Source organism: Eimeria maxima, genomic scaffold (genome assembly GCF_000499605.1).
Source record: "Eimeria maxima Weybridge genomic scaffold, Emw_scaff381, whole genome shotgun sequence".
Lineage (NCBI taxonomy): Eukaryota > Apicomplexa > Conoidasida > Eucoccidiorida > Eimeriidae > Eimeria > Eimeria maxima.
This window is the reverse complement of record NW_013566466.1, coordinates 17,763-29,319: the sequence shown is the minus strand read 5'-3', so window position 1 is coordinate 29,319 and position 11,557 is coordinate 17,763. Positions and strand designations below refer to the sequence as shown.

The 11,557-nt window shown below is 54.0% G+C and overlaps 3 protein-coding genes across 3 annotated transcripts; 2 read left to right on the top strand and 1 right to left on the bottom strand.

The window, feature by feature from the left end:
• Window positions 1-592: 592 nt before the first annotated feature.
• Window positions 593-2,122, top strand: EMWEY_00030920 (hypothetical protein, conserved; the record flags this gene model as incomplete). The annotated part of the gene is made up of 1 exon (XM_013481680.1): window positions 593-2,122. The coding sequence occupies one exon, from the start codon at window positions 593-595 to the stop codon at window positions 2,120-2,122; it is 1,530 nt and encodes a 509-aa protein (XP_013337134.1).
• Window positions 2,123-4,153: 2,031 nt separating this feature from the next.
• On the top strand, window positions 4,154-9,546 carry EMWEY_00030910 (exosome component 10, putative; the record flags this gene model as incomplete). Its single annotated transcript, XM_013481679.1, has 12 exons — window positions 4,154-5,297; window positions 5,494-5,604; window positions 5,862-6,091; window positions 6,434-6,588; window positions 6,718-6,819; window positions 7,020-7,173; window positions 7,324-7,476; window positions 7,723-7,821; window positions 8,002-8,094; window positions 8,229-8,721; window positions 8,846-8,886; window positions 9,019-9,546. The coding sequence occupies 12 exons, from the start codon at window positions 4,154-4,156 to the stop codon at window positions 9,544-9,546; spliced, it is 3,303 nt and encodes a 1,100-aa protein (XP_013337133.1).
• A 953-nt stretch (window positions 9,547-10,499) lies between these two features.
• Window positions 10,500-11,087, bottom strand: EMWEY_00030900 (oligoribonuclease, putative; the record flags this gene model as incomplete). Its single annotated transcript, XM_013481678.1, has 1 exon — window positions 10,500-11,087. One exon carries the CDS (start codon window positions 11,085-11,087, stop codon window positions 10,500-10,502), a length of 588 nt encoding a protein of 195 aa, XP_013337132.1.
• Window positions 11,088-11,557: the final 470 nt, after the last annotated feature.

Below are 11,557 nucleotides of genomic sequence, written 5' to 3'. Positions count from 1 at the left end.
GTGTGTGGTCCAAGCTACTCAGCACTCACACTGCACACGCTCATAGGTAAAGAACGTAGCCCGACGCCACGGGCTGTGGGGGACAGCCACCTTGCTTGAGCGGTGCAACATGCCCGTTGCTGCCAGCACGTCCCTGACTATGAAATTGTAAGTGCAAAGTAATTTTATGTCTTGGGGCACATTTCTGCTCCTCTTTATGGATCAAAGAAAACGGCCCTGCTGCTGCTGTCGCATCCGTTGCAGCAGCAGCAGCAGCGGACCAGTGGAGGAGGGAAGGAAGGGACAACATCGTGTCTTTCGTTGCGTGCCCCCACGCGGTTAAGCGAAGTTGAAACTTTGTTATGTAGGCAAAGCTGAGCTGCATTTTATCCCTTTCCTCCACTCAGGCAATTTGTTACTCCATAAACCACGACGCCAGGTGGGTGACGACGGGCGTGCCTCGCAGTCTTCAGTTTGAGGAAAGCGAAGGGATACGGGCCAACGTGACGAGGATTTCAGCTTTAAGACTAAGTACTAGAGGCTGCCCACGCGAGCTGGGCATAGGCAATGGGCATTGTGGCGAAACGACGGGGCCAATCCTTCGGTAGTCAACATGGAGCACCAGGACGGAGTCACTAGACTCTCCGATTGGCATGAGTCTCAAGAGGAGCAGCAGCGAGACTTTCGTAACAATGGGTTACTGCGCGGTCGTTCTTTCTCCGCCCCCAACGGCGGGATTCGTCCTGCTGACCCTGCAGTTCCAGAAGCCACCATTGCTAATGCACCAGAGGCCACGGGGGCCACTTCCGCACATGTTCCAGTTGCAGTGGCGGATGACGTAGGAGCAGCGGCGGAGGCGACGGAGGCCGTTGTAGTGGAGAAGACCCTTCCATTTTGTGGTGATGGCGCCGCATTGCCGCCAACCGTTCAGGAGGCGACGCCCGAGGAGCGCTCGACAAGAGTCGATGAGGCACCCGAGGTCGAGGCTCCGCATGAGGTCGCTGACGACTCACCCCTCTTGCTCCATCCCAAGCCGAAGAGCAAGTCGAGGCGCAGAGCTGTGGTGTGGAGCGCTGCTTTCCTGGCGATGCTATTGGCAGTGCTGACGGTGAGCTGCCGGCGAATCTTGCGGTCTCCTGAGCCCCGACCTAGGGGCCCTCCGCTTACTTCGAGTCTCAAGGAGGTGCAGGCATACGAGAAGGCACTCACAAACGCAGCAAGCGAGTTGAAGCGGCTGTGGGGGAGAGTCTCGCCGGAGGTCAGGCAGTCATTCTACACGCACTACACCCCAAGGGTCTACGGTTCGCCTTCCCTCACATCGCCTCTCGAGCTTTTTGAACGCCAGGTGATGCGGGTTTTCCAAAAGGGGCGCCCGCCACAGGGGGCGTCCAAACAACAGTACGGGCTGTACGTACAGCAGCTGCAGATCGCGCGGGTGGTCTTGAAGGCCGCGTGGACGCGCTTATCTCAGCTGCAGGCTCTGGAGGAGTTTGTTGTTTCCAGAAAAGGCATTGAGGAGGATCGCTACTTCTTGCAGCCCACCGTGCTTCCTGGGGCAGGCCGTAGCTCCCCTGGCGAAGAGCTGCTAAGCTTTCGGGACTTCCTTGACCTCCTAGGCGCGAAGAAAGCCGCTGTTCCTGCCTACCCTGATGCCGCTGCCAGGAAGCCAGCTGTCCCCTTGGCCTTGGCACAGGGTCTGGCGAGGACTTTGCAGACGCTGGAGTTTCAGACAGAAATGGACGCGACGGTCCACAGGGCTTTTCACGAGCTGTTGCTGGTCACAGGAACTCCCCTACCGTGCGGGCCGTTGCAACCTTTGGAGGAGTTTGTAAAGCAGGGTCCTCTCTTTGTGGAACCGCAGCTCCCCTTTTTCCCAACCCCCTTCTTCTCTTCCCTACTTGCCGCCTTTAGCAGGGAGCGCAGCGCTCTGCTGGTTTCAGATGAGCTCTTGTCCACTTGGGCATATCAGTGGACCTACGAAGGCGCATCGCAGCGTCTCGAGGAGATAGGGGAACGCATGCGCTCCAGCGCCGCCTCTGCTGCTGCAGTCAAACTGGCTCTAGTTAGCCGATGGGCTCTCCTGCAGCCCCACGATCCCGCAGCCTCTACTGACTTGGCATGTCTCGCGTTCTCTCTGCTCTAGGTCTCCCCGTAATTGGACCACCAGGCACCTTGAAACGCCCTCTACAGCCAGCGCGAATGCAGCTGCCAGGCACGCAACAACTTCAATCTTCGAACTAAACAGGACATTATCGTTTCGTTGTGGTGTCTGGAGTTGATAGACTAACTGGTGAAGTTTATTTGCGTCCTCAAGCTAACGTGCGCGAATAAGCGCCAAATTTGCACAGATGCCTCTCTTCAAAATGTTCCGACCGGGCCTTCCTCACTTTTGACGCTATATCCATAGGTAACTTGACGATGAAATGCGCCCTTTTGATGGTTGCGTTCCACGTTTTGCCGTTGTTTCTTTCGAAGGCAGCATGATGCATTCTACAGTGCAATGCGTCCTGTTTCCCCCTGCGGCAATTTGATTCGAATGTTCCATTTGTCAATTGCAAAGCCACATTACGGGCGACACTCTCTACATATAAAAAGCACCGTATATGCATTCATGCCCCCTGTTGCCATGGTTGGATACAATCCACGAGTGTGGCTGAAAAAGGCCTTCGCCATGTGGCTCGTACGCACGAGGTAACCTTTGCGGACGCCCACCGCAAGGTTTCTTTTTAGAGCGTTTTTAATAACAATAAGGTTTGAAACAATGTCTCGAGGAGACAGCATCGTCGCCTCCTAAAGGCACTTCTCTCTCCTCTTGACCGCAGCGAGCGAAACGCCGCCGCAGCCTGTCCCCCCCCTCCCCTCCTACGCATTCTCCTTCTTGCCCCAGAAGGCACCAGTATTCACATTTGCCGCACATGACTCAAAACTGTACCCAAATTATAAAAATCTGCTGCACTATGTCCAACTGGGAAGACCCTACGCGGCAAGAAACTTGGAACACGCACGCACCCGGAGCAAAATGTAGGTTTTAATGATCCAGAGAACACAAGCCACGGCTACATTCTCAGGAAGGCTGACTTTGTGTTTTTTACAGTCGTTCAGAAGCAGATCAGCCTTCGTTACTCGTTCATGCAGTACCTGGGACCTTCGTTCTTTGGAGAGGACCGTCATGTGCGACGACAGAACACTGACTTCTACTAAGAGTTTTCTTAGGCAGAAGATGACCCCCACTCTCTCCTACAGGTGGTGTGGTTAGTGGCGCCAGAGCCTGCGTTTTCTGGTGGAGGGAGTTGAGAAGCTCTGTAATAAGTTGCAGTTCAGTTGGGTGCAAGCCTTGCAGCCAAGGCAAATTCACAAACATATATGCAGGTGCCACCTTTATGTGCATGCACGGACACATTAGGCAGTTGCTAATCACTGCATTCTGTCAGTAGTGGCCTACCGTCACACACGCCATGCATGCAGGGACCTACGCACAGAGCAATCAACATCTGCAATGTTTCTGCCCTCCAGATGCAGCTACACAACTGCGGTTTTCTCCAAGTTGGATGTACTGGTACCTAATCTGCATTATTTGTCGCTTTGAATAGCAGGAGATGCATGCAGGGCAGCCAAAAATGCCACATCCTTTAAACCGTCTCCCACACTTTACCCAGCGGCGAAACAATTACAGTATGTACCAAATTAGGTTCGACAATTTGATTTTTATTGCAATGCTATCTTCGACGAGGATCGGATCTTGGTCATGAGGCATGCAGAGAGGAACGGATCCCTGGCATAAGCAGCCTCGCAGCCCCAAGTAATGCTGCATGCATTGCAAGTAGATCTTTTGGATCTCTGTCTACCTCTTTACAGACCGTTCACGGTTCTTCTACGGTCCCATAACTTCCCATGTGAGCTTCCTACAAACTGAAGGCTTCTTCTTGCACGCCAACGGCTTACAGAAGCACAGCGTCAGCGGGGCGGGGGGGCCCTTGGGAACCATCAGAGCTCATTTCACCAGAAGCTTGTCTTCTGCGTTTATTTCTGTCGAATTTTGTGTATACTTTTGTGTTGGGCTAACTCCTTTGGAGGGGAAAGGCGTATCTGAACTCGCCTGCCCTCGCAGCCCTGGAGGGACCCACACAAAAGAGGAGCTGCTTGTGTAGGGGGCCGCGTGTTGCTGAACGTCACAATGAATTTCTGCCTTCCAAGTGTAGATGGCTATCTTCTACAGCAACAGCAGACCCTGGAACATCCCTCGGAACAAAGTGTACCCTCAGGGGCCCGTAACACCTCACCTGAAACAGCAGCTGCAGTAGGTGGGCCTTCGGCTACTCTGACTTTGCCTCCAGCCAACAGTTTGAAGAGTCTTCTGCACCAAATAGCCGGTGTTGTTGCTGCTGCACAGAAAATCCCTGGGGGCGATGACTATACCATCAGGACCTCCACGAGTAGCGGCGCGAGGAGAGCCACAGAGGCAGCAGCCGCAGACACCCTTCGAATTCTCCTAGAGATTGCTGCCGGATGCTCTGGCAGAACGGAATCTCTGATTCCTCTGAGGAAGGCGGAAGCCCTTCATCGTTCCCTTGCACATACAGGTCCTTCCACCACCGCCCACAACGGCACCGGCAGCAGCAGCAGCAGCGCGCTGCTGGAACAAGATGGGCAGCAGATTCACGAGGGAGTCGGAACAGTTGTCCAGGGGCTACTTGACGAGCTTCTTGAAGCTGTAGACGTCTCTCTGGAGGCGCATCGGCGCAACCCCCAGAAGAAGGTATGCACGCGGCTGTCCCAAGAGCAGCAGGAGGAGAAATCGAATGCCCAGAAAAAGGGGCAGAAGGAGCAGCATCAGGATGCAGATATAGCGGCAGCTGGTGGCACTGCCACGCTGCACCGCTCTAAACGTGTTTTGCCCCTTCCAGGTTTGCTGTCTGTGGTAGAGGGCCGTCCACAGAGCCACTGGGCATACTTGATAAACAACAACAGCAGACGCTTTGTCCCTCGGCTCCACCAGAAGCCACACAAAAAGTATCCTTTGCCTGAAGCTACAATAGAGGCCCAGAAACATCGGGCCATCAGGCTCGAGAGGCGCAGGGAGCTGTTCGAGGACGCAGTGTCGACTGGTTTGGCTCTGGAGACGGCAGTGGGACACCAGCGGCAGTTGTTGCTGCAGCAGCTTCAGCAGCAGGAAGAGGATATCCAGAAGCTGCAGCACGAAGAAGATGAGGCCCAGAAAGCTGAGAGCCCAGAGCCGCTTCCTCATCCGTATGAAGGGGAATTGAACGAACTGGAATGGCTGCTTCCGGGGGACAAGCAACAACCAGATATATATTCAGGTGTGTCCGCATCCAGCAATTGCTGGGGCAGAAGCAGGTCAAGCTGTCAATCGTCCTGCTGCTGCGGAAGCTGCTGTTGCATATGGGGGATATTGTTCTCTGGTGGGGACGACGCGGGTATGTGCTGGGGTAGCGTCGAAAGTAAGAGCTGCTGCTTTGCTTTCACACTGCTGCTGCTGTTGCTGTTCCATAACAGATTTCTTTACCTTGAAAGAGCCTCCAATGCCTCAGCCGGTCGAACGGACACCGCTTGTCTTAGTGGAGACACCGCAGCAACTCCGGGAGATGCTGGACGAGTTGTGCAGTGGTGAGACACGCGGCGCTTGTCGTTCCGTGCTGGCATTGCTGTTGGTTCTGCTGCTGTCTTAAATGGCGCTGATAGTCCGGTTGCTTTTGCCACTGCCAATGCTGCTTGGATGCTGCCGCTGGACACGGGGTCTCCTGCTCCTGTTGATGTTGCAGCCGCCTGTTGGTGTAAGCAATTTGACAGTGGCGCATTTTTTGGCTTTGTGCTGTTGCTGGATTCGCTGTTGGCCTCTCTGTTGTTGCTGCTCCCCTCCGCAGGTCGCCATAAGGTTGTGGCAATCGACACGGAGCACCACTCTTATGAGAGCTACAAGGGCTTCGTTTGCCTGCTGCAGCTGTCCACCTGCAGCGGCGTTGGGGCAGCCAAGGATTTCATCGTGGACCCTTTCTCTCTGTTTGCTCACCTTCCAGCTTTGAACGAATTAACCGCAAACCCCAAAATTCTCAAGATCCTCCACGGCTCTGCCAGCGACGTCCTATGGCTTCAGGTAAGCTTGCTACTGTGTAATGGCTACGGAAGCTAAAGTACTTATTATGCGCCACACATTTCATTTGAACGTATATTGTATGTTTTGAAGCCGAAATCCAGGAGCAAACCACACTGAATGAATGTATACGGTGCACTGTATATTCCATGTAAATTCATGTTCTAGTTTTGGAACCAAGAAGTGAAGCCCATTGACTCCTTATGCATTGAAGCCATTTGTGTACTTATACCCGTGCAGACTGCACAGGCGCCTTTGCTGGGCGCCCCGGTCTTTGCGTGCCCGCAGAGGTCCTTTTTCTTTTATGCAAGCAAATGCTCTAGATATGCTTTTTTTTTGTCGTAGCGCGACTTCTCTGTCTACCTCGTAAACGTCTTTGATACAGCCGTGGCCGCTCGGACCCTGGCTGTTCCGGGTGGTGCCTCTCTGGCGAACCTCCTTAGCTTCTACATGAAGAAGCAAAAGGACAAAAAGATGCAACTAGCAGACTGGAGAGTTAGGTGGGCCATCCGCCGGCTTTCTGTTGCCATTTGTTGAAAGTTCTTGCTGACCGCGACTATTTTGAGCTCTGGCTCTGACACTGCAATTGTGTATTTATTGTTGCAACTGCTGCTGCTGCTTCTGCGTAGACCTCTGACGGAGGAGATGAAGGCTTACGGACGATCTGACACTCACTACTTGCCTTACATCTACCAGTGCATGCAAAACCAAATTCTCGCGAGAGACGACCAGTGAGCGGTGCTGATTTTGCTGCTGCTCTTCTCTGCTTGCGCTCGTGCTATGGACGGTGACACAGACTCTGTGGCAGCTAGCGATTCGTTGGGCACTGAGAATGGCTGCTGTATGCTGCCGCTTCACGTTACTTTTGTGCTACCCGAGGCGAAGTATGAGTTCCTGCCGCTGCCGCTCCTGTGTGCGAGTGCCACCTCAGGACGGGGATGTACCAAATGAGTTGCATCGCGCCCGAGGAGCTGGGAGCCCCTACAGCTGTGTGTTTCTCAGGCACAGGAGCACACGAAAAGCAGCAGTGCATGATTCTGGTGCCAGGAGATGCAGTTGTCACCAATAGAATTGGTTCAGGGGCTGTTAGCGTTCGCATTCATTGTGAAGGAGGGTTGGCGGGGGTTGTGGGGGGGAGGAACAGAAGAAGGACAAGAGGGCGTCGCCTGTAGCGTCTGCAGCAGCAATTTGTCTGCAGTGGGGGTTACTTGCCTGTGCTTTGTATGGGCGTTCAGTCAGGCCGAGCTGCAATGCTTGGCGTGCTGGAACGGAGCAGAGATATCTGCCTTTCCCTCTACACTGAGGGGCCGTTTGATGAGGAGAAGGAAGCGACCCAACTCCTCAAAAGAAACAGCACCGCGCTCGCTCCTCTTTCTTTTGCCGTTCTTGTGAGCCACACTGTTTGTGTGTGCGGTTGCCGGATGTTGCTGTTGCTCCTTTTTGCGGCGGTTGTCATTTTCCGTTGATTCTCCTTGTGCGGTGGTGGCTGCACCAAAATTGCACTTGAATCTGGTTTTCATTGTTTGCTGTCGAGTTGGTGCTTACCTTCCGTGCTTCATTGCCGCTGCTGGTGCTCCCGCTGCCCCTGCTGGTGATGCCTGAACGCGTCTGGTTCTCTTTTACCATGCGCGCAGAAGGGACTCCTCTCATGGCGAGATTCTGTGGCACGAAAGAGGGACGTCAGCCCCCACGCAGTCCTGGCGAATGCGTGCATTTTGCTTCTGGCGCAAAGGGTGAGCAGAGAGCTAACGGTGGCCACACCCGACGTGTAGCTGCTGCAGCATTGGCGCAGTTGCCAGTCTTTGATCTGCTTCCTGCCTGCCGAGTCGCTCTACCCCTTTTGGCGAAACCTGCTGCGCTTCCGACTGTAAATGCGTCATTTACTGCAGTCGTGTGGGTTGCTGGTACTGCAGAGGCCATTAAACCACGTCCAACTCCGTCATGCCATCCGCCCCACACCAGCAGCGGTTCACCGATACGGAGCAGAGATACTTAAAGCCATCCAAGTAGGACCTGCTGCTACAGGAGAGGAGAACCCTTGGCCCGAGCTACCGTCCTGGCTGGTGCTGTCAGCTCCCCGCTGCATGGATGGCACCGTCAAAGCATCCCACGTCTGCTGTTATTGGTTATTTCCCCTCAGGGTGCTTTGGAAAAAACAGTTGCATCTTCTTTACCTACGTCAGTGCCGGACCAGCATCGAAGACCAGGAGAGCAGCAACAGGGACAACAGCAACAACAGCAGTCGCAGCAGCAACAGCAGCCAGAGCTGATAGACGACGAGGATGACCTTTTACCGTCAGCTACAGTGCTTAGAGAGGCTGTAGCTGCTCAGCAGCAGCAGCTGATTGCCTCTGCGGATGCTTCGATATCTGCCTCACATGCGCCCAAGGAGGAGACTGAAGCATGTAGTCGGTCCAAAGGTTACGACAGCACTAGCGCTAGCAGCAGTGGAAACAGCACCAGCAGAAGCAGTAGTAGTTATGGCGAGAGCAGCAAACCCCAGGAGCAGCAAGAGCGGCCTGTTCAATTAAGGGGTTTCTTCTCCATGGGTGCTAACGGCCCTAAGCCGCCAGTCATAGTTCGCGTTTCCTCGGCTGTGCTCTCTTCGCACATGGAAGGCATGACCATTCATAGTAAGTGGCTGCAATTGCGGCTGTTGCTGTGGGCCTAGCTACCATTTCTGCTGTCTGTGTTTCTCAATAGTTATATTTTTTAGGCCTCTGCCAATGCTGACCCTGTTGCATTTATTTTCTTCAGGAAGCGCGGGACCTCCAGGTGCTCCCTCGTCTTCCGAAAATGTGAGTCAACTCAGCTCAGTAGCCGTATCAGCAAAACGGCAGGGGCAGCAAATGCACAAGAAACAACCATTGGTGGGGAAGACCCTGTGAGTTTGGGTTGTCTTCAACGTGTTTTGTCACTGCTGCACTCAGGCCCGGAACGCCTCACACACAGCGAGGCAAGTTGCACGCTGGGTTTACAGGCAGCTCCAGAGGATGGAAAAGAATAGATTATTGTATATTCGTACCACCAAGCACTGTAGTTGGACGGCGACGCCAGCAAAGCAGCGGCAGGAACAAGCACATAATGACGACATCGACAGCACAGACAGCCTGATGCTCCCGGCTCATCCCCCTCCGCCACCGGACCCAGAAACTGTAGCAGCACTGGCTGCAGAGCAGACAAGGATTTCCGTTTCTGCACCAGCCGCATCAGCAGAAGCAGCGGCAGCATCGGATGCTTTGCCAGCCCCTTCTTCCTTGCACATTCAGGCCAAGGACTTCATTGAAGGTGATGGAGACAGAAAGAGAGGGCACCCTGAGACAGCAGACACATCGCTGGGCCTTATTCCTGTAGCTCAGCAGACGTGGAAACGGCGAAAGAAACAGCGCAAGCGTGCAGCCGCTGCAGAGGGGACTGTGCAATCCGCGGAAAGAAGTGACAGGATGCATGGTTCATAGGTCACTCCAATTGCCGGTGAAAAGCCCAACGGGTTATAGCTGCTCTGTACAAGCGCTGCCGTATATGGTCCTTTACTAATGCTTTAGCGAATGTATTACGCCAATTCCGGTAGCCTTTAGCCGATGCTGGAGCCCCGGGCGGAGGCCCAATATGTTTCGAGCCACCAGCTCTGTGGCTAGCTTCAACGGCTCCTTGGCTAGCCGTAGCAACCGTCTACCTGGCTCTAGCAGTGTGATAGCTAGCTGGAGCATCTGCAGTACTATCGTTGACATTCAAACGGGTGAGGAAGTGCTCCTCTGGCCCGCCGTGTTACCCCACTCAGGGGAGGGAAGGTCTCTGGTACCCCCGCGCAAACAATAGACAGCAAGACTGAAGACTCCACCTGGGCTAAGCAAGAGAGCAGCCGCACTGGCGGCTACACCACTCTGTATGCGCCTATGCCACCACTGTAGTACCAAGTCGACGGCGGCGGAAAGGCTGGTGCAGATTGACCCTTGTCACCCTTAGAGGCAGTGGTAACACTACTGCACCTCAACGCCCAAATTACATTTTACTTAGGGTACATTGCCCTAAAAAATTTTGGGCACAAACCCAAAGTTCTGCCTCCCCACGATGGCGAGGCGCCCCATGGTAGGCCAACCCCTTTGCTTGCCCAACCGACTGACACCTGTTTGCAAAAGCCTCTTAACGCTTTTAGCGATACATAGGGTAGGGGGGGTGGGGCGGGAGGGGGGTTAATGAAGGGGGATACGTCCATGCGTATAAAAATGATGCACCATATTTCGGCACGCCTTCACTTTCATCAGCGTCAAGGCCAGCCGGCCAACTCGCGTTCGTAGATCGCGAGGCGCATCGCAAACGGAGTAGAAACTCAGCACATCGGGTCAGCCGCCTAACCTCAACCTTCGACACAAATCCGCCAGTCTCAGCTCAAAGCAACTGTAAGAGTTCGTTATGACGGTGCGTTATCACGGGATGTAAGGCTGTCCTCCAGGTCTCTAAATATTTGCTTACGGTAGTAGGCAAGCTCCTCAATGCTTTCCTGGATGTCGGCGAGCGCCCTATGCATGTACCGCTTCTTCGGCGGAGCTACACGGGGAAACCAACTTTTTGCGACAACTTTGATGCTGGAAATATCCAAGATTCTGTAGTGCAGAAACTCAATAAGTTCTGGCATCTCTCTCCGCAGGAACTCCTTATCCATATGAACCGAATTTCCAGCTAGAACTGCTTCTTTAGCGCCTACTCCGTTCAGTTTCAAGAAAGCTATGATGCGCTGCTCGGCATCGCTCGCAGTCATACATGACCGCAGGCAGGCTTGTGTCAGTCCTGATTTCCCGTGATGCTCGCGACACCAAGATCCCATCTCCTCAAGTTCCTTCTTCGGGCAGTGCAGCACCAGGCTGGGCCCCTTCTGCATGTGTCCCAAATCACCGTCCGTCAAAATGCACGCAACCTCCAAGATCCTGTCTTTCAGAGGGTCAAGGCCCGTCATCTCGCAATCCAGCCACAAGAGGGGATGCTCATAGTGGTGACCCATCACAACGAGTAGCGAAGAAGGACGAAAGGTAAGGTGGAGCACTCGTCGTTGTTGCACAGTTCAAGGGAAAGAGCAAGACTCTTCTCCTCAGCAGTTGTCTATAAATAAAACAATTGTAAGACCATGCTCAGCTGCAGGTCCCCTACTGTCTCTGGCCAGGTGTTTTGCTGGCCAGCGCTGGGAACAAATGGACGGACCCTTTTACACACGCATAACAACAGGGCAGACGACGTGGGTTCGGCTGCATACGTCAACCTAAAATTGTGGCGGTGTAAAAAACAGAGCAGAGCATACGCAACGGGGGGCAAGGCGAGGCCCTTGAGCACTGCGTGTACTCCTCTCAATGGGTGTTTCCTTGCGGGGATCTCTCGCTGGCGTTGGCGACACTCAGCCAGCCGTACTTTAAGGTCCTGAACGCGAAACCTGCTTCTCCTTCCCTTGATTTCCGCGACTACGTCTTCAAGCTTGTG